Below are 20488 nucleotides of genomic sequence, written 5' to 3'. Positions count from 1 at the left end.
AGATATTGAGTTTGTATAGATTAGCATGAAGTGGTGAGTTTTAAGACAGAGTTGCGTAGCTGCTCTTAATGCACCCATTTCTGCCTAAGACATTGAATTATTTTGATCCAGATTTCATGTTCAAGAAAGTAGTATGTTCACACAAAAGCCATTTCCTGTTCTGCCTTTGAGCCTTCCATTTAAATAGCATATGGCTCCAGGAAAGATGGTGCTCTCAGTTCTTTGTAATATTAAATTCTGCCATGTGATATGACAATATCAGTATGTTAACATACCCTGAACATGTGTTTATAGTCTGTGTAGAGATAAAATTACTTCCACATATTTGTATTGGTTTTGAGTCATAATATGCATACCAGAGCACTATCATGCTATGCGAATAAGTGAAGTGAGAAGTCCAGCAGTCATATTTAGATTACTGGTTGGGAAGTGCAATATTCCTGACAGATGCTCAGAAGAAAGGAACATTGCACAGAGCTAAGCTGTTGTAACATTTTCTTGGTAATATTGTAACCCCATTAGAACCCCCATGTATTGCTGCTTATTCTGCTAGACTCTGATACCAGCATTTTGAATAAGTCTGTGATGATACTCTCCACTTAGTAGCTGTGGTTGTATTCAGGAACTTTGATGGTTTGTGCAAGCATTGTTTTATGTGCATTATATGATCATGCCAGGTTAGACAATCATCAGTAATCATGCATAAGTATTTCAGTCATCTATTTTGATAGTTTTCCATCAAGATCCATCCAGGGAGCACACAAGTACTTCCTTCTTTGACTGATTAGCATTCCTTATTCTTAGACAAAGAATGATAAGCTTGTGTTTCTTGGACCATTTGATAAAAAGATTAACTGCCTGTTGTGCACCAGTGTCAAATTTTGTTCTTAATTTAAGGTCAAAGGACTTTAAAAATGAAAAGGTTTGGTGCTTTGACGTGTGGTGATGAACTTGGATGGTCTCTGGCTGGGTAACAGGTTCAGTACCAGATGTACCGTGAGCGAATGGCATCAAGCACCTCAGTCATAGTGTTTCAGAATGGCTTGTTAACAAATGTGTGCCTGTAACTCGATGTTTGCTCACATGCAGTGAAGTGCTGAAAAAATCTGCAGCTGCACAAAATATATCTATAAAATTCTGTTGAAGTTAAGAAACGCTGTATTATTTCGTCTTAATAACGAATATGTACCAAATTTTGTTTTCGTCTCCTTAAAATTTTTGGAGAAATTTGATTTTTCAGGACTATATTGCATACTTTTGTCTTCTACATGTAAAGTAGAATTTTAAATATCACCATGATGGAATTCGTTCATCAAAATGATATTCCAATAACAAAAAATACAGGATGGTTATAATTAATATTCCACTTTGGTCATAAAAGGAAAACTACTGGACCAAATGTTATCAGACTTGGTAATCATGTAAAAGAGGTCATGGGAATTTATTTTCCGTGAAAAAAAAAGGTTAAACTCGCCACCAGGGGCAAATGGATCAGTATGCAGTTTGTTAAACTAAATAAGATGTGAAGACATCGGTTTAAAATGTGTTTAATGGTTTCTGGAACGTGTTAGAAGCATGTTTAATGTAGCTTCCACCATTTTCCGAAAACAAGTTAAATCGTATTAATGCATTTTCAGAAGCAGCTCTTAGCATATCAGGAAGAAAGTTACGGGCATTTTGGTGTATCACATTTTTCAATTCGGCCAAATTGTTTAGATTATTTGCATTAATCATTTGCTTCTTCTTGCTGTAAGCCAATTACAAGCCATTGCGGTTTTACATAGACCCACAAACAGTTTCATTTTAGAAACAATTAAAAACGTTTACCTTCATGTCTTAGGGCCAAATTCAGGCTTCAGAAATCACGAATTAGTGATCTGTAAGAAAAGGATTTTCCGGATTGCACACACTTCTCCGACTGATTTGTGATCTCACATTTTCTAATTGCTAATTTGTGGTTTTTCACGCATGGATTTCTCCATTACATGGATGGTGCACTTGACTTTTATCACTTTTAATGCCTTTAAATGGCAATTCTGTTTAGGTCAGTTTTTCTTAAGGGTATACAACATGTTAAACCCATGTAACAAAAAGGTTAAGTTAGACACTGATCCTTATTTCGTTTAACAATATTGCATACAGCACCATTTCATCCCTGGTGATCGAGTTTTCAAACTTTTTCTTTTTTTCATGGAAAATAAATTCTCATGACCTCCTTGACACAATTACTAAGTTTGATAACATTTGGTCCAGTAGTTTTCTTTTTATGACTATTTCAAAGTGGGACTTCTATTATAACCACCCTGTATATTTCTGATTTAACTCAGTAGTGTAGCAAACCTGAAGTCTTTGTTTGCGTCATTACATCTTTTGTGAGCTATGAAACTTGGATCATGAGTCTGTGCAGTTGAGCAGATTTTCTTATTTAGTACCTACCCTCATGCAATTTGAGACAGAAATGTCATTGCTCCCTTTGCAAAGCTTTCAATAACTATCTGTGTCTATCTGTTTAACTAATTTTTTGTGATTATATATTATCTGTGACTTTCAGTGACTATCTATTTAATTATTTGTGAATTCTAAGAATGGGTGTGAAACATTACTTTCTAGGATCCTGAACTAATGAGTGAGTGAATGTATTTCATGAAAGGAAATTTCCGAATTGTGATGTTTGGTTTCCAGTTAAATATAATTTAAATTATGAACTTTTGAATAATACTCCCATTAACTGTTATTACTACTATTAATTATCCCATTACTCCATTAACATTAATAAATACTCCATTAAGAATTATTGTCTAAAATGACTTTAAGCCTGATGATCATGAAAAGATTGTTTGATGTCATTTTAGAGAATGTCTTGAATATCATTAAAATTGCCTGAGTATTGGAAAAAAATCAATTTTAAACTATGCTAATAAAAATTTTGAATGCTGAACTGATATTTACTGTGAGGTAATTTAATGAACTTAATCATAAAAATAGGATGCATTCAAATTATTCTTACAGTTAGTGGGTTGGGTTATTTTGGTTTATTTAATTATGTCAAAGCACACTAGGGCTATCTGCCTAAGGGGAGGGATGCCTTTGTGGAGGACTTTCTAATGGAAACTGGCTTGTATACACAGTACACATGGGGAAAACCATGAAATTGCTCATGCAGCCAGCCCGTCTGCAGTATTCAAACCTCAGACCGAACTACCAGTGTTCAGCGATTTTACTGCTTGTGCGCTGGTAGGCTGTTAGTGGGTTATTTCATTATATATTGGTTTTACTCTTTATTGAAAACATGTTGGGATTGCGAATAACTGACAGTCATATAAAAAAGATCTGCAAATACTAGGGATAATTTGTAGTTTTTCTCAATAGATTTTTCAAATGAGTTTCTCTTGATTCTTTTAAAAATTTTGCCTTTTCATTAATTCTGTTGTGACCAATCTCACTTCTCTGATATCACAACAAGCCTATGAAATTCTTTGTGGCAAGGAGGAATGATTGCACCTGTCATTGGCAAGAGCCTTGGACACCATATAGGTGACATTACGAGTTTGCTCAATTTCACCCTCAATTTTGAAGAAGAGAACCCCAGGAGGATGGGTCTGTAAGTATCCCACCCCTCTTCCCATACCACCAGCCTCTCAAGATGACTTTTGGCTCACCGCACATTTAGAATGCACGGTTAGTTCTGATGATACTTCTTGTGTTTCCTGATGCAAAAGCAAAGTTTAAATTTATAAAAACATTTAGCAAAAATAGCAATAGAAGCTGCCTAAGGTTATATACTGTGCAGACATAGAAGACAAAAGTTTTAAACTTAATCAATTTATTAACAATATATATAAAAATAAAAATACAATAAATAAGTTTGATCAATACCTGAAACTTAAGGAGTGTAACATAATCATTATCAAAAATTACACTTAGTTAACTATTCATTAACCCCAAGGGGTTACTATTAATGATACAGCAAATATATTACCTGATCTTTGAATACTGGCATTCAATATGCGAGAAACATATCACAGAACAAAAACGATGCGATTAACATGAATTTCACTTCGCTATAAATAGGTCCATGGTTTTGGCCAAGAAGGCAGCTGAAAAATTAAACTAAACATTGAGTGCACTTGAACTGGCAAAAGCCACTCACTGTAGTTGCTCATGGAAAATCACAGCTTGGATATACAATGCTGCTAGACCTGGAAAAACACTTGTATTAAAGATGCTGCCTTCGTGAAACAGGAACGTTACTCACCGGAAATCACAACTTCAAATATCTAAACAAAACTCTTAATTTTAAGTTAAATACACACGAAAAGAAATTTCAAGAAAATTGGTTCACAAAGTCTTATCAAGTTATGTTTAGTCAGCGGTTTTGTCATGGAATCAGCCAGATTATCTTTGCTTGGAACATATTTTAGATCAAAAATTTCCCTGATGGGTGATTTTGTAAAACTTATAGCATCCATGTTATCTGCAAACAATATAGGTTTTGAAACATAGTTACTTGCAATTTTAAACTGAATGCATTCATCCAAAATGTTTTTAAACCAAACCAATTCTGTTGCTGATTCAATCATGGAAATAAATTCAGCCTCCATAGTGGACAAACTCACTCTCCTTTCTTTAAATGTACGCCAAGAGACAGGTGATTCTTCCAAAAAAGCTTTTGTCTGCCAATAGACACCATATCGTCTCTGCTTGAAGCAAAATCCGAATCTGAATATATATTGAGCTTCAGTTCCTTGCATACCAGTTTAAGTTTGTGGTGTCTGGTATTTGAAACATATCCTAAAAGTTTAAGCAATCCTTCCCTTTGAAACTACCAGGATTGCTTTGAAACTGAGAAAATATATTAACAGCATAGGCTATATCCAGATGAGTACGATTGCAAAGAAATGATAGGCATCCTAAAACATTTCTATAAGGATAATTTATCATCTCAGTCGTTTCTTCTTGTGTACTGGTACTTTGAGACTTTGAGTATTTCACACCTTTAACTATTGGAAGGGAAGTAATTTGTATTTTAAAAGACATGAATCGATTAACTATGTCTTCTATATATAATTGCTGATGAATCAGGACACTGTTGTTCTCATATTCAAATTCTACACCCAAGAGCTTTCTTGTTTTACCCAAAATTTTCAAATCAAAATGTAAACTCAGAACTTTTTATATCCGTTTAGCCTGAACTTCACTTTTTCCGAACACAACAATATCATCAACATAAACCAACAGAATGACAAAATCTTTAAATCGATAGACACAATTACACCACTCAAACTTGGTAAACCCTAGGTTACATAGTGTTCTATCTAACTCGTAGTACCATAATCGTCAACTCTGATGCAGACCATACAAGGCCCTATCTAAATGACACACAAAAGTTTCTTTATTTCGCTCTACATAATCCTGAGGTTGGGACATGTAAATTTCCTCAGATAAAGGAGCGTAGAGATAGGCACTTTTTACATCACACTTTACGTCGCTCATCCAAGGTGTTCAACCAGGAGAGGGAAAAAGAGCTTTGTTACTGAAAAGTTAACTACAGGAGAGTAGGTTTTATCATAGGTATCGTATTTAATTTGCCGATAACCCTGAGCCACTAAACGAGCTTTAAAATGAACAATGTTTCCAAATTCGTCACGTTTAATGTTGAAAATCCACCTGCAACCTAGTGGAGTCTTGACTTTACGAAGTGGAACAAGATGCCATACCTTATGCTTTTGCGTGTTGGCCATTTCCTCTTCCATCGCCTCTATCCATTTATCCTTTTCTGTGGATTTCATTGCTTGGTTATAAATGTTTGGAATTGAAACCTGTAGTCAGCTATCTTGGGTATATGACGTTGAAGGAGTACCAGTTGGGTTGGGTCGATTTCACCATTATAAGTATTGCCTCCCTTGAAATCAAACAAGGTAGGATCATACTGAATATTATTCACAGTGCAATACTTAACCACATCATTTGGTGATCGTAGTCTTTGATTAGACCCCTTCTCAAAATAGTACACATCCATACGAGTGCCGTCTGGCCTTGGAACAGGTTTACAAAGCCAAGTTACCTGTCTCAATGTAGATTGAGTGTCAGTGCTAGGTATAGAAGAGGGTATACTGGTATCAATTCTTTCCTCCATTTCAGGGAAATAGCCAACTGGAGTATTAATAGATTGGAACTCGTCCCTCTCTTCAAATTCCAAATCAAGAAGGGTGCCCAGTGCAGTTCCACAGCAACTTCTCTGCATTCCAACTGACTCTTTAAAAGTAGCGTTTAGGGTTTCTACTACTTTTCGTTCATTTTCCAACCAAATTTTGTATCCTTTTGTTCTTACACTGTATCCAATTAATCGGCCTTTCGTTTCCTTTGGATCAAGCTTAGAGTTTCTTTTAGCTTTTGGAATTCCCACATAGGCAATCGTTCCAAATGCCTTAAGGTGACGCACTGATGGTTTTCACTTAGTATACAATTCGAATGGGGTTCTATCTTGACCTTTATGACAAATTCTGTTAAATGAATATGCAAAAAACATTCCTGCATCTGACCAAAATTCAGGACTCATACCACTATCATGTAAAATTGCACGTACATTGTTGAGAGCTGTTTGATTAAATCTCTCACAAACTCCATTTTGTTCCGGAGTGTATATATCTGTGAATTCGTGCTTTACTCCATTTTTATTACAGTATGTCCTGAATTGCTTATTGTCATATTCTCGTCCATTGTCAGTTCTAAAGTATTTCAACTTAAGGTTCAGACATCTTTCAGCACGTGCTATATGCCTTTCAAAGACTTCAAATACCTGGCTTTTCTCTACAGTGGGGTTCACTTCCACATAATGAGAATATTCGTCAATAAAGGAAATGAAATAATGTTCATTATTCCTACCTGGCATATTAATAGGTCCCCATACATCAGAAAAAACCCTTTCAAGTGGTTTCTTCACTTGAATACCTTCTAAAGGTCTGTAGGAAATTCGTTTTTGCTTATTGATTTGGCAATGTTCACAAAACGAATTAGGTAAATTCTTTAACACAGGAAGACCTCGAATTTAATGTCTCTTACTAGTCCTGACAATAGCATCATAATTTATATGACGAAACCGACCATGCCATAATTCACTATTGTTATGTTGAACTATGGATGCTTCAAGTTTCACAGATTTGCCCCCCTTTTTCAGTATTTTCAGGAATGCGTGATAATTACATCCTATCAACTTAGTCTTAAAAATAGTTTCATTTTCATCATTAGTAATTTTAATTTGCCCATTTTTACCATAAAATCTTGCTCCATTAATATCCATTTTAGGTCCAGATATTAAATTTCGTCTCAGTTCAGGTGAGTATAAAAAATCTTTAAACAAAATAATTCTATCCCCAAATTTCATTTTAACAGTGCCTTTCCCATGAATTGGAAAAGTTGCCACATCAACAGCTACTAGCATGTTCTCATTCTTCACAGGAGAAAAAGTATCGTACAATTCACAATTTTTACAAAAATGATGAGATGCAGCAGTATCAAAAATCCAACTATCATCATTTTCCTCCAAGTTGTTAACATAAACTTGAGCTATGAAAAAGGACTCAACATGGGAATTATTTTTACCTTTACATAACTTGGGTTTAGACTTACGTTTAGGAGATGTTTTATTACCACTAGATACAGCTGAGGATACAGAAGAAGCAGGCGAGGGTGATCTGGAAAAATTACCTTTCATTCTACAGTACTTTTGTATATGACCTGTACCGCCACATTTATAACACTTGAACCCTTTATTTTGCTTAAATTTGGGTTCAAAGTGAGTACTTTATTCTAATAAGACTATAGAAGTTCAAAGTGGTCTTATTAGAATTTTTCCTATCTATATCCCTTAAATTAAAACGCGTTTTCTCTGCAAGTATTTCCAGTTCAATATTTTTAAATATAAATTTTTCATTTGGCCACCTCAAAACATTCTGAACTACCTGATCATATTTTTCTGGAAGAAACCTAAGAAATTGAAAACATATATAGACATGTCTTACAACTTGATTAATATCAGCCAAGTGTTCAGTAATTCGTTTTAATCTGGAAGAAAAGAAACTAATACTTTCATTTGACTTAAATTTACAATTTAAGAACTCTGAAAACAAAGACATATGTCTAGCTCGATAATCTGGCTGAATGAATTTGGCAAGCATATCTCATGCAATTACAGGATCATCTATTTCACATATTAAGTTCGTATATTCAGGGCTTACATTCATATAAATCAATGATAATGCCAAACGACTTCTATTTTGATAGTCGGCAACAATTTCTTTTGTAATACCCTTAACATCATTTAAATCAGGACATTTTCCAATACCTTTAACCAAAGGCCAAGCATTTTTCTCCTTTAAGACAAACTTCATATCTTTAGACCATGTAAAGTAGTTATATGCATCAAGTTTAGCAATACTGTGCATAACATTAACAGTAGCCATATTTGAAATTCAACAAAAACCACCACCTCAGTCTCTTAAGTCCTAAATTAATTTTTAAATTTCAAAAGTCTGCACTAGATATAACTCAGGGGCTGGGCCCATAACCAAAATGATGCAAAACCAAAGTTTAAAGTTATAAAAACATTTAGCAGAAATAGCAATAGAAGCTGCCTAAGGTTTATATACTGTGCAGACACAGAAGACAAAAGTTTTAAACTTAACCAATTTATTAACAATATATATATAAATAAAAGTACAATAAATAAGTTTGATCAATACCAAAAACTTAACGAGTGTAACATAATAATTATCAAAAATTACACTTAGTTAACTATTCATTAACCCCAAGGGTTTTTCCTTTAAAGAATATTACACTATTAATGATACAGCAAATATATTACCTGATCTTTGAATACTGGCATTCAGTGTGCGAAAAACATATCACAGAACAAAAACGATGCGATTAACATGAATTTCACTTTGCTATAAATAGGTCCATGCTTTTGGCCTCGAACTTATAAATAAAATACTGATAAACTGTTCAATGCCAAAAACCAGTTACAATCCTACCGGTTATTTTTTATAGTGATATTTTGGTAGTTGGGCGCATCAATGAAGCTTGGCATCAAAATTCAAAAATGGGTGAGTGGCTGACAGCAGAAATGATGACACCGAAAGATTTCATTTTTTAAAACTCCATATCTTTATTCACTTAAAACGGCAGATCATTATTCCTTTTGGTTTTCCAAGATTGCTTTTCTCTGCCTGCCATTGTAATATGCTTCTGCTCTTTCCATCTGTCTTTGTTTGAATAATATCACTCAGTAAATTTAAAATTAATCGCATTTAGTCTAAATTACTATCACATAGGCAATCTTGAAATATCAAAAGGAATAATGATCTGCCATTTTAAGTGAATAAAGATATGGAGTTTTAAAAAATGAAATCTTTCGATGTCATTATTTCTACTGTTAGCCACTTAACCGTGCCCGTATTTTGATGCCAACCTTCACTGATGTGCCCGACTGCCAAAATATCATATATATATAATAAGTCCATAATCCGGACTCTTTGGGACTTCGGCGATTCCGGATTACGGGTCTTTCCGGATTATAGATCATCAATTTAAATCTGGTAAGATGGCATGCAGAAATTATACAATTAAAAATAAGAAACTGTAATTTATGAAATAAGAGCAATTATGATCTAAAGGGTATCAAAATTTACAAAAAAAAAAAAGGCTTAATATTTATTTGTTTAATTTATTAAACATTTCTTTCAATGTAATTTGTTTAAGTTGCTTCGTTTTTTGTGCTAATACTTTCTCTTTAATTCTATAAACAGACTTAAATTCTTGTTCAGTTATAAAGTTCCACTATTCAAGTCCTGTAATTGTTGTGTCGAGAATACCGACTAACTTGTCAATGGAAATTCTTTTTGTTTTCAGTAACCTCTGTGTCACTTTCTTCACTATCAAAAGCGCACATGGGTAAATGCTTTACTGGCTTTATGTGCATCCGCAGCGGACACGCGCATTAAACATGCATGCGTAAGTTTGTGGTTTTGAGATCCGGATTATAGATCATTCCGGATAATGGACGTCCAGATTACGGACTTTGTACTGTATATATATATATATATATATATATATATATATATTGTTTCATAAAAGTAAAATTAAATCAATTCTCTTGTGCCATTTCTGCGAGGAATGAGATTTGAATTTAACAAATATTCTATCATTCATATAAAGCTAATTTAAATCAAATTTAAATTAAAAATTATATTTAAATTTGCTTTAAATTATCTTTATACAAACGATAGAATATTTGTTAAATTCAACTATATATATATATTAAATTTCTATATAGATATATATAGAGAGAGTTGTATATGGTGCTAAAATGTGTTTGCAGTTTTCAAAAGTTTGTAAGCTTTTCTAAAACCTTAACTGAGTTGATTTGCAAATTTTTGTTCATAAATTTCTGCATTTGATGTATTCAGCTTCAGTTTTTCCCTTTAATTTTTTCTTTCCTCAAATTGTATCTGAATTTGTAATGGTAATCAAAGTGTTTTAAAAGCTAGTTAAAAAACCTTTTACCTAAGTTATTTAAAATTGTACCAAAAAAAAAAAAAGAAAGAAAGAAAGAAAGAAAGAGGGAAGTCACCATTAAGCTAATTAATTTTTGTATTGTTGTTTTAGTTATTGATTTTATTTATGCATTATATATTCACTTTATAACAACACCGCGATAATTTTATGAAATATAGTTTACTATATGTTTGACAAAATATATATTTAAAATCAGAAATCTGCCTAGGTTTCGAAAAGGGAAGGAGATTCATCACTTATGCAGCTAAAGGAAGAGTTTCGCACATATGAAGCTCTTAGAAGGGAGCATGATGCTCAGATAGTACAGATAGCAACTGAGGCAGGGTTACGTATTGCACCAGAGCAATGGTCCTCACTTCTGTATGGTGATACAGCTCATAAATCACATATGCAGTCCATTATTGATAAGGTACAGTAAAAAGTTCCTAATTTTCATTAAAGTTCCGTACTGTATTTATGTTCAAATGCATGTACACTCTATTCAATTTAAATTTCATTCCATCTGTCAGAATACAAATTTTATTAGTGTATAAATACTGTGTATGTGCATAGAAGAATGTCAAAAAATATTTTATATTAGGTTCTAATATGAAGTATTAATATGACCAACATATTTTTAGTTTTAGAGGGCTCAAAAATTGTCAGGTAATTTTTTATAATCCTGAATTTTCTTCATAAAAACAAGCAGGCTGGGTGATATGTTGTATATAGGGCCACAGACTTATAGAGCCTTTACGATTGTGATAAATGGCTACGCTTTATGCAACTGAATTTTTTTTCTGTAAAGCTCTTTATGTGTGTAACTTACTAAGATAAAAAAAATGCAGTTGTGTGTATGCAAGAATTTGTTATGATGAACATGTTGTATGCAAGAATATAAAATATAGAGTTGAGGAAATGAACTGCTGTTCTGTGAGGGATTTGGCTGCATGATGTTTAAAGAGATTGAATATTGTAAATTAGAACTTAATATTAAATCATTAATCTGTATAATAATTACTGCCATGGATATGCATGGAGCAACCCTTTTATTGCCATGGAATAAAGAGTGTCATGTATCAGAGTTACTGCCATGGAATGAGAAGAGCCAAATATTAGGAGTAAAAGAAGTCGCATATTAAAATTACTGTCATTGAAAGAGAAAGCATGGAAGTTACTGCCATGGAATAAAACAAAATGATTGAGTAATTGGGAAATCTAAACCACGATGTTTCTTTTTTGCACAAAATTGTTATGTGCTTAAAATTTTATGGTTACTGATTGTCATAATGTAAGAAGTGATATAAAATAAATGCTGGTAAAGTGCCTAGCAACTTTTTTAACATTTTCACCAGTATGTAGGTAAAAGAATAGCTGAAGCATTGCTGGCGTTTCATTGACATTCTTCCCCATTGAAAATGATGAAACCCTTCACAAATGTGTGCTTTAACTATTTACTCATAAAAGTCTTCATTACCATTGAAAGTTTTAGCTTTATTTTGCAGTTCATCTTACTCTAAGAATAAGTTACTTCAGTTCTGCAGATTTGTGATATTTGCTGCCAGAGTGCTTGAATTACACCCAGCTTGTGACATTTAAATTCCAGAAATTTGGTTTCCCCCTTTTTTATATTTAAAGAATAATTACTGAAAACTTATTTGGGGTGTTTGAAGTTTAGCATACAAATATATCAACATACATTATTTGAGAAAGTTTACAAAGAAATTACATACAGTAGTAGAAAATCAGTAGAACAGAACTTTGTGTCTTATTCAAATACAGATCACCATATGTGTATTAAGTTTTATGAGTGGTTTTTGTGATTTCTTTTTTAATTTTATCGAATTTTATATAAAGCGACATTTTAATAAACAATAAATTGTAAAATTCCGAAGTTTGAGTGACAGAAACTAATACTTCGGTTGTAAAATGCATTTCCTAATATTCATACCACTAATACATGCACACACGCTCACACAAGGAAAAAAAAAATCAGCTCAATAAATGAAATCAATTGTAAAACTATAACAGATATTGTGTTGGAATAGAATTCCATATCCTGTCAACAGTAGCACCTAAATATCAGTTTGTACACCATGCATCATTTTATTCTGAGCAATACCAGAATCTGATGGTCAACTTTGTTTTCATTTTCCTATGTTATCTCCTGAGGCATTCAAAGCAGTGGTGATGCAAAATTTATTAAATAAGCAAAATTCATGAAAAGATGGTGCTCGATGCTATGTCTGAAAAGGAACTAAGTGTAGAAAACATTTCCATTTTAAAAATTGGTTTGTTTTTAAAAGCTTTTATATGAGCAGGGGGAAAAAAATGTTTTGGAGTCTAGAAGTGCTTTCAACTCCTAACTAAGCAAGGATGAATTAATTGGCCCCTGTTTAAAAAAAGGGTAAGTTTTTTTTTTATTGCTGAACAGTAGTAAAATTACAGTCACAAACCATCAGAATAAATAAAAAATTCTATGGAAAATACAAAAAAGGGTATAAAGTCCATTGTGTAATAGCGGTAATAGGATATGGTATCTCAACATTTAGGAATTATTTTTATTCACATCTGCATATAATTTAATTTTACATACGAGGGCCATCCAGGAAGTAGATTACGTTTCCGTCTGTGTCCGCTAGGGGCGGGGCTAGCGCGGCCATCTTGGGGTCAGAGCGTTGCGCAGCTCAGTCTGCATCTAGCCGTGCTAGTGAGAGGTTCGTGCTGTGCTCCGTTCAGATACTGTGACGGTTTGAAATGTCTGCGTTAATTGAAAATCCCGCGAGCTGCGAGGTGCGCTCAGTAATAAGGTTTCTGACTGCAAAAAACTGTAAACCGATAGAAATCTATCGGCAGCTTCGTGAAGTGTATGGGGACAACATTATCACTGAAGGTGGAGTGCGTCAGTGGGTCATAAGATTTCAAAATGGCCGAACCAATGTTCACGACGAAGATCGAAGTGGGAGACCCAGCATAGTGACCGCCGAACTTCTCGAAAAAGTCGATGCTAAAGTCCGTGAAAATCGAAATTTCACAATAACGGAACTTTCTTTGAGTTTTCCACAAATTTCGCGAAGTTTGTTGCACGAAATCATCAGCGAAAAGCTTGGTTACCACAAGTTTTGTGCAAGATGGAAGGCAAGAAGAGGTAACGAAGTGGTTGAAGGCGCAGGCGGCCGAATTTTTCGACGAAGGAATTTCCAAGCTCGTACATCGCTACAATAAATGCCTTAATTTGTATGGTGACTATGTAGAAAAGTAGTATTTGAGTGTGGCTTTCATCTGTATATAATAAAATTTGTTTCCTATACTTTGTTTATTTTTTTATTCCAAAACGTAATCTACTTTCTGGATAGCCCTCGTAATTTGGAATGTAAAAACGTAGTTAAATCATTCATAAAAATAAATTGAGTGCACGTCTATTAATTTTCTGTTCCCCATTGCTCTATAAAATTCAAGAGTAATATAAACAAAAACATTACTCTTTGTGTTTTGAAATGTGTTCTTGTTATGAATACTAATTTATCTAACTAAATGAACATATTCATGAATTCAGAGTGCTCAAAACTAAAGTAAATTGCTAATAGTTTTTCTGTTACATATAATATAGTTATTGTTTCCTCTTTTTTAACTGCTGTTGAATTAAGTGTTATAAACTATTTTCTCGCTTCTTCCAGCATGCCTTTGTGGTGTAATGGTAGCACACTTGATATGTATTTGAGAAGTCCAGATTCGAGTCCCATTGAGGGCATTGCATATTTTTCACTTCTGCTTCCAAATAACTTAATGATTTTACCATGGCACCCAAACTAAAAAGTGATGGACTTTAATTCGTCAGTGCTAGGATTTGGCATTTGGGTCCTTTAATCCCCAGTCATCCTTTAAAAAGGGGTAGTATATAAGGTATTTTCTTCCTCCTTTCTAGTGTGCCTGTGTGGTGTAATGGTAGCACACTCGGTGCATATTCGAGAGGTCCAGTTTCAAGGGTGAGGGCATTGCGAATTTTTCATGTCTCTTGCTTTCAAAAAATATGAGTGTACTCTGTGGATGTTGCCCTATCTATTACTATGGTAAATTGGCAGTCTACTGTATTGCATTTAATTTGTATATAATAAATATAGCTCCTATTTTCAAAAACTGATTGAAATTTTTCATTTGTGGAGTTTATGTAAAAACCTATATGAAATTTTTCAAATCTTTATGTGCATTATATTTTAATACTCTGCTGCCAAAGCAAAATTTATAAGTTCTATGTGCACCTGAAAAGAAAATGTATGAAAGCACTTCAGTATGAATGAAATCAGTTAATTCTTTCCAAGCAACAACCAGTCCATAAATAATTTTTGTTGCCAAACCCAGAAACAAAAACTTTTGACACTTCAGTGTACGTATGATGTCATGATTTAAATTTAATATAACAACTTTTTCTCAATATCAATAAATGAATTAATGTGGCAATAACATATCATGTCAATTATTGTAACCTGAAACACACAAGTTTCCAACAGCAGCTATTTATTTAAAATGCTGACATTAACAAAAACTTCTTGACACATACAATGCATCACATGCAATTGCATGCTTTCTTCAGTGTCAGAATATGACCTTATATGATAATAATATGTGTAATGTTTAGCAATGCTATTTTTATTTCAAATTTTTTTAAACTTACAATTTTTTTTAAAACTCTACAATTTGAAAGATAGCAGTAGAAACACTTTTCAAAATACAGTATTTTTATCTCCAGCATGTGACACTGAAGCCGCTTGGAAAAAATAAGTGCGAAAATTAGCGTTTTCAAAGTTTTAGTTAATATCTTGGTTGATTAAAGTGATAGGAAGATGAGAATGGTCAAAATGGCTTCCTAGGTATTTTTAGAATCTGGGGGTATCTCTCTTGAAACTCAACTCCCCACCATTTCAGAGGAGATGATGTTATTAACAAACAAAGAGACAGATGCACACAGATTTTAATAGTATCTCATAATAAACTGTGCATTTTTGTAACAAGTGAATATTTCAATTTTTTTTCCATTTTCAGTTGCAAACTCCACAGTCATTTTCTCAAAGTGTTCAAGAATTAGTCATAGCATTGCAACGTACTGGTGATCCTGGTAATTTATCTGTCCTGAGGCCACATTTGGAATTATTAGCTGGTATTGATCCAAGCCCAGGTGAATATTATTTTAAAGCTTTTTATGGGTATTCGGTTTTACTCTTCCAAAGCAATCTATTATTTAATCATTATATTTTAGATAATGTGAGCAAAGTATAAGTTGTGAGAATGCCTTAAAAAGTAAAACAGATTTTTCCTCATATCCCAAAAGAAAATCGATTTGTAAACAAAAGACTGACAGATTTTCTGACATTGAAATGTTTTCGCTTTTCGCATGTGCTCAGAGCTAGTGAGATTTCAAATTATACAAGAATGTTGCCTAAAAATATGTCACATAATGGAGGAGATGCTTTTCAGTGTTGTTATTCAGACATTGCTTTAAATTCGGTAAATCTTTTCACATCTGCGTAATGGAAGGTATGAATCATGAGTGTCACAAGATAATTTTTTTAATACAATTAATGCTAAATCATTCCCTTGGCTTTAGATGTGACAGAATAAGGTTGGCATTTAATGTGTTAATGCTGTAGTGCAACAGTTTTTATGTAATTGATTGTTGTGCCTTAAACTTTGTAAGTGCTGTATCAGAAGTTTACCAGTAAAATGTGCAGATCGCGTTAAGTTCTTCTAAAAGAATTTTACTTATGAAACATGTTAATAACGCTAGTGAACTATAGGAATGTTTAGTAGGCAATTCTGCACTAAATCTGAATTGAATTAAGAAAGGTATTTTATATTGTTTGAATCGCTCAAATTAATACATTTTTCATTTATTTATATGAATATAAATGAAGGGAGCTGTTAGAAAAAGTGAATACCATTCAATCTGTACTAAAAAATGCAGTAAAAATCCAGGATAGGTGATGCATTAAAATAAATTAAGCAATTTAATAGTGACAAGAATTTTAGAATGTAACTTCATCTGTCTGTGTATAAGTAGTTTGTTGACAAAACTAGTATCATCTGTTCAGTAGAGTGCATATTATGCATTAATACAAACCAATATATAGTAAAATTAATGTATTTATAAAATTTCAGAAGTAACTAAGTAATAATATTTTTTCACTTCTTGTACAATTACCTCATAAGTATTTTCTGTGAACTTTTTAAGGTATGAACTGAAGTCTAAATTATAATACTGTGAAAATTATAAGTTGGAGCTGAGAGAAAAATACAATCTATCATTATTACATTATTTTTTATTCATTTCAAAATACACTCATGTGCAAAATTAAAAGAATTTGCAAATTATGTCTATTTTTATGAAAAGTATTAATTATGTAAATATTCAGTTGGATAAATTAGCGTATATGTGCATGCCTGTAGAACTGTGTTTCTGGATAGGGATATAAGCACATGAGTACTTTTCGATGATTTGTGTACTCGTATTCTTTCATGACATTCGCCGTATTTCTTCCAACAGTTTGATAAACTTTATAAGGAGTTGGATAAAATGAGTAGCCACGACCATTTAATGAGATAGATAATTGTTGGTAGACTGGAGGCAGGCCAGTCACAAGCACAGGTGGCTACAGAGCTTAGTGTAATGCCCAGTGTTGTCTGCAATTGGTGGAAGCAGTATCAGGACACTGGATCCATACCAAGAAAACCTGGACCAGGTTGACCAAGATCCACAATGATGAATGAGGATTCTTATTTGGCACTTTCAGTGCAGTAATACACAATTCTATATGCTACAGCACATAGAATTGTGTGCTACAGCGCATAGAATGCAGCTCACTTCAGAACTGTCACAGTTCTCACGTGAGCTGTATGCTTTCACTGGAACCTGAATTTCATGGTCTATTAATTGTGCAAATGCTTCATGAGATAGAGCTGTATGCCAGAAGATTTGCTGTTTGGGTTCCATTCATTGCAGCACACAAGAAACCACATTTAGCATGGTGTAGACAACATGCACCTTGGACCCGAATTCAGATGAGATTCAGCCTGGACAATGATTCTTTGTGTACCTGTACTTGGAGAGAGCCTGGAACAACATACCATCCCTCTCTCATCAGGGAAAGGGATCATTATGGTGGCATAGATGTAATTGTTGGAGCAGGCATTATGTTGGATAGCCACACACATCTGCATGTGTTTGACAAAGGCTGCATAGTTGGTATGATATATAGAACCATATGTTTGACCTTTCAGGGGCGTAGTTGGTCTTGGGTTCTTGTGAATGGATGACAACACTTGTCCACATATAGCTCAGTGGGTCAATAATAACCTGGAAAACAAGGATATTCTCTGCGTATAGTGACCAGCCTATAAAGCTTGTCTGGAATGCTCTTGGAATGACAATTTCATCACACTTTCTCTCTCCGAGAACCATCCCAGAGTTGAAAAGAGCCTTGCTGCAGGAGTGGGATCAACTGCCACAGGGATTCCTCAACTGCCTCTTGTCCAATATGCTGTCATGCTGGAAGACCTGCCCGGCTGTGAGAGGGAACCATATCATAGATTAGACACATTTCAGTTCAATATCAATGTGAATTTTTGACATTCCTGTGTTATGAGCTTTACTGATAATCATGCATTCATAAATGGTTTTTAAAAGGTACTGCTCTTTCTCTATTATAAATGTATATTCATACCAAATTTCATTAAAATCTTTGTACTAGTTTTTCAGAAGTTCAACATAATGTGCAAATTCTCTTAATTTTGCAGACAAGAGTTTATTGTTTTAGATGCTATCTTTATTTCTTAATAAAATGTCTGTGATTGAAGAGCTCAGTAGAGAAAAGACATATGCCAACAAAATAGATGCTTTAATAGAGAAAGAATTTTGTCAAAATCACTTCCTTCCTAATGTGTGACTGGTATTTGGAATCACTAGTACCTTAATGGATGTGATGAGCATTGCCTTCATACTATTTATTACAGGAGGGAAATAACAAAGTATGGAGCCATTTCTAGTGTTTAGTAGTCTTTCTCTTGTGCATTGCAGTAAAAAATGTGGTTGGCATATTCTCAAATTGAAAGCAACACTAACTCGCAATTAATTCATAGGCATGTTTCAAAAGATAGTAAAAAGTATAAATAATAAGACTAGAAAACAAACTAAATTTTTAAGTTTCGAATGCTGAAATCTTCCAAATCATTAATTTTGAGAAATGCAGTAATACTGGGGATAATGATGATACGGAAAACGTAAAAATTAGCTATGCTTTGGTCTTGCTTTGTTTTGGTTACGGTGAAACACACAAAGTGCTCTGTGCCTAAGGAAATGAATGCCTTTGTGGAAGACCTCTTAAAAGAATTCATTTCATACATATGTTAACACATTGGGAAAACCATGAAGGTTCCCATGTTGTCATTCATTTGGTCCTGGTTATCTCAGATAATCGAGATTCTGTTGTATATATAAAATTTAAGATGTTATATTGAACCTACAAGAAGATAACACAAAGCTAAGTTGAAAAATATTACCATGAAATACACCATGTTTCAAAAAGAATATACGTATTACAAAGTGTTATTTTGTCCAAACTATCGATCACTGTGCATCGGCTCGGCTATTGGTGAAATGAATACATAGTCTACTTTATATTAATAGCTACTAGATGTCAGTTGTCTTCCGTTTTGCTTGGTAACTGTCACATGTTTAAAATAGCTACTCCGCAGCAGAAATCATTTTGTATTCTCAAGTTTGCGAAGTGCAATTCCGTGATTACAGTGCAAAGATGTTTCAAGTTTAGGTACCTAAGTGATCCTCCGAATGGATGAAACATTAGCAGATGGTATCGACAGTTTGTAAATTCAGGATGTGTATGTAAAGGAAAGAGTCCTGGCTGCTCTCGTGTTCCTGACGAAAATGTTCCACGAATTCAAACTGCTTCCCAACAGAGCCCTTCAAAATCAACTCGCTGTGCCAGTGGGATCGATGCTATTGACAATGAGAACACTCTCACACAATGCATCGTGTTCAGTGATGAAGTGACTTTTCATGTTAGTGGTCATGTAAAGAAACACAATGTTCAAATTTGGGGCCTACAGAACCCACATGCAGCCATTGAACATGTACGAGATTCACCCAAAGTCAATGCGTTTTTGATATCCCGATCATCTGTTTACGCCCCATTCTTCTTTGATGGAAACACGGTTGACGGTCAGCAGTATCTCACTATGTTACAAAACTGGTTGTTTCCGAGGCTGCACGAAGACAACTTCAATTTTCAACAAGATGCCCCCCCCCGCTGGTGTTGCCAAGTGTGGGATTATCTGAATGAAACTCTACCGAACTGTTGGATTGGTTATCAAGGAGCTGGTGACTTAGCATGTCTCAGCTGGCCTCCACGGTCACCTGATTTGACACGTTGTGACTTCTTCCTGTGGGGTTTCATTAAAGACAACGTTTATGTACCACCACTCCCACAGAACTTGGAAGAGGTGAAGAACCAGATCCGTACTGTCATAACATCAGTGACAACGGACATGCTTGCCCAAGTATGGGAGGAATTTGAGTATCGATGTGATATTGTTCGTGTCGCTGATGGAGGACATATTGAACATCTGTAACATCCGTAATCTGAACTTGAGAGGTTTGTACATATGTGTGTAAAGTTTCATATTCGTATGTCATACAGTTTAATAAACATATGCATCCGAAATACGTATATTCTTTTTGAAACATGCTGTATAATAATGCCAATTTTATTTCAATTAGAACAAAACCAATCTTTATTTTCCCCCTGTGGCAGGCTCTCACCTTTATAGGCATTAGCCAATACTAAGGCTAAAAGTGGTGGTCGCTTTATTAGGGAGGCACTGTTAAATGGGCCACTGTTGCCCTCTATGAAGGCGTTGACAAATT

The 20488-nt window shown here is 34.0% G+C and overlaps 1 protein-coding gene across 9 annotated transcripts in view; it reads left to right on the top strand.

Moving 5' to 3' along the window:
• LOC118202998 (uncharacterized) overlaps nucleotides 1-20488 on the top strand; it is a 309092-nt gene that overhangs the window by 131118 nt on the left and 157486 nt on the right. For all 9 annotated transcript variants that reach the window (XR_015038645.1, XR_015038646.1, XR_015038647.1 and 6 more), the window contains 2 exons: nucleotides 10784-10984; nucleotides 15595-15727. Coding sequence is in view for 6 of the 9 variants with exons in the window: in XM_085807995.1 (XP_085664121.1) it covers nucleotides 10784-10984; nucleotides 15595-15727 (334 nt within the window). In the remaining 3 variants the exon portion in view is untranslated. The remainder of the gene's footprint in view (nucleotides 1-10783; nucleotides 10985-15594; nucleotides 15728-20488) is intronic.

The sequence above is a fragment of the Stegodyphus dumicola genome, chromosome X1 (assembly GCF_044657685.1).
Source record: "Stegodyphus dumicola isolate Sdum_Otavi_A_Nest chromosome X1, ASM4465768v1".
Classification (NCBI taxonomy): domain Eukaryota; kingdom Metazoa; phylum Arthropoda; class Arachnida; order Araneae; family Eresidae; genus Stegodyphus; species Stegodyphus dumicola.
The sequence above is the reverse complement of the archived record's forward strand: the minus strand, read 5'-3'. Positions and strand labels throughout refer to the sequence as shown.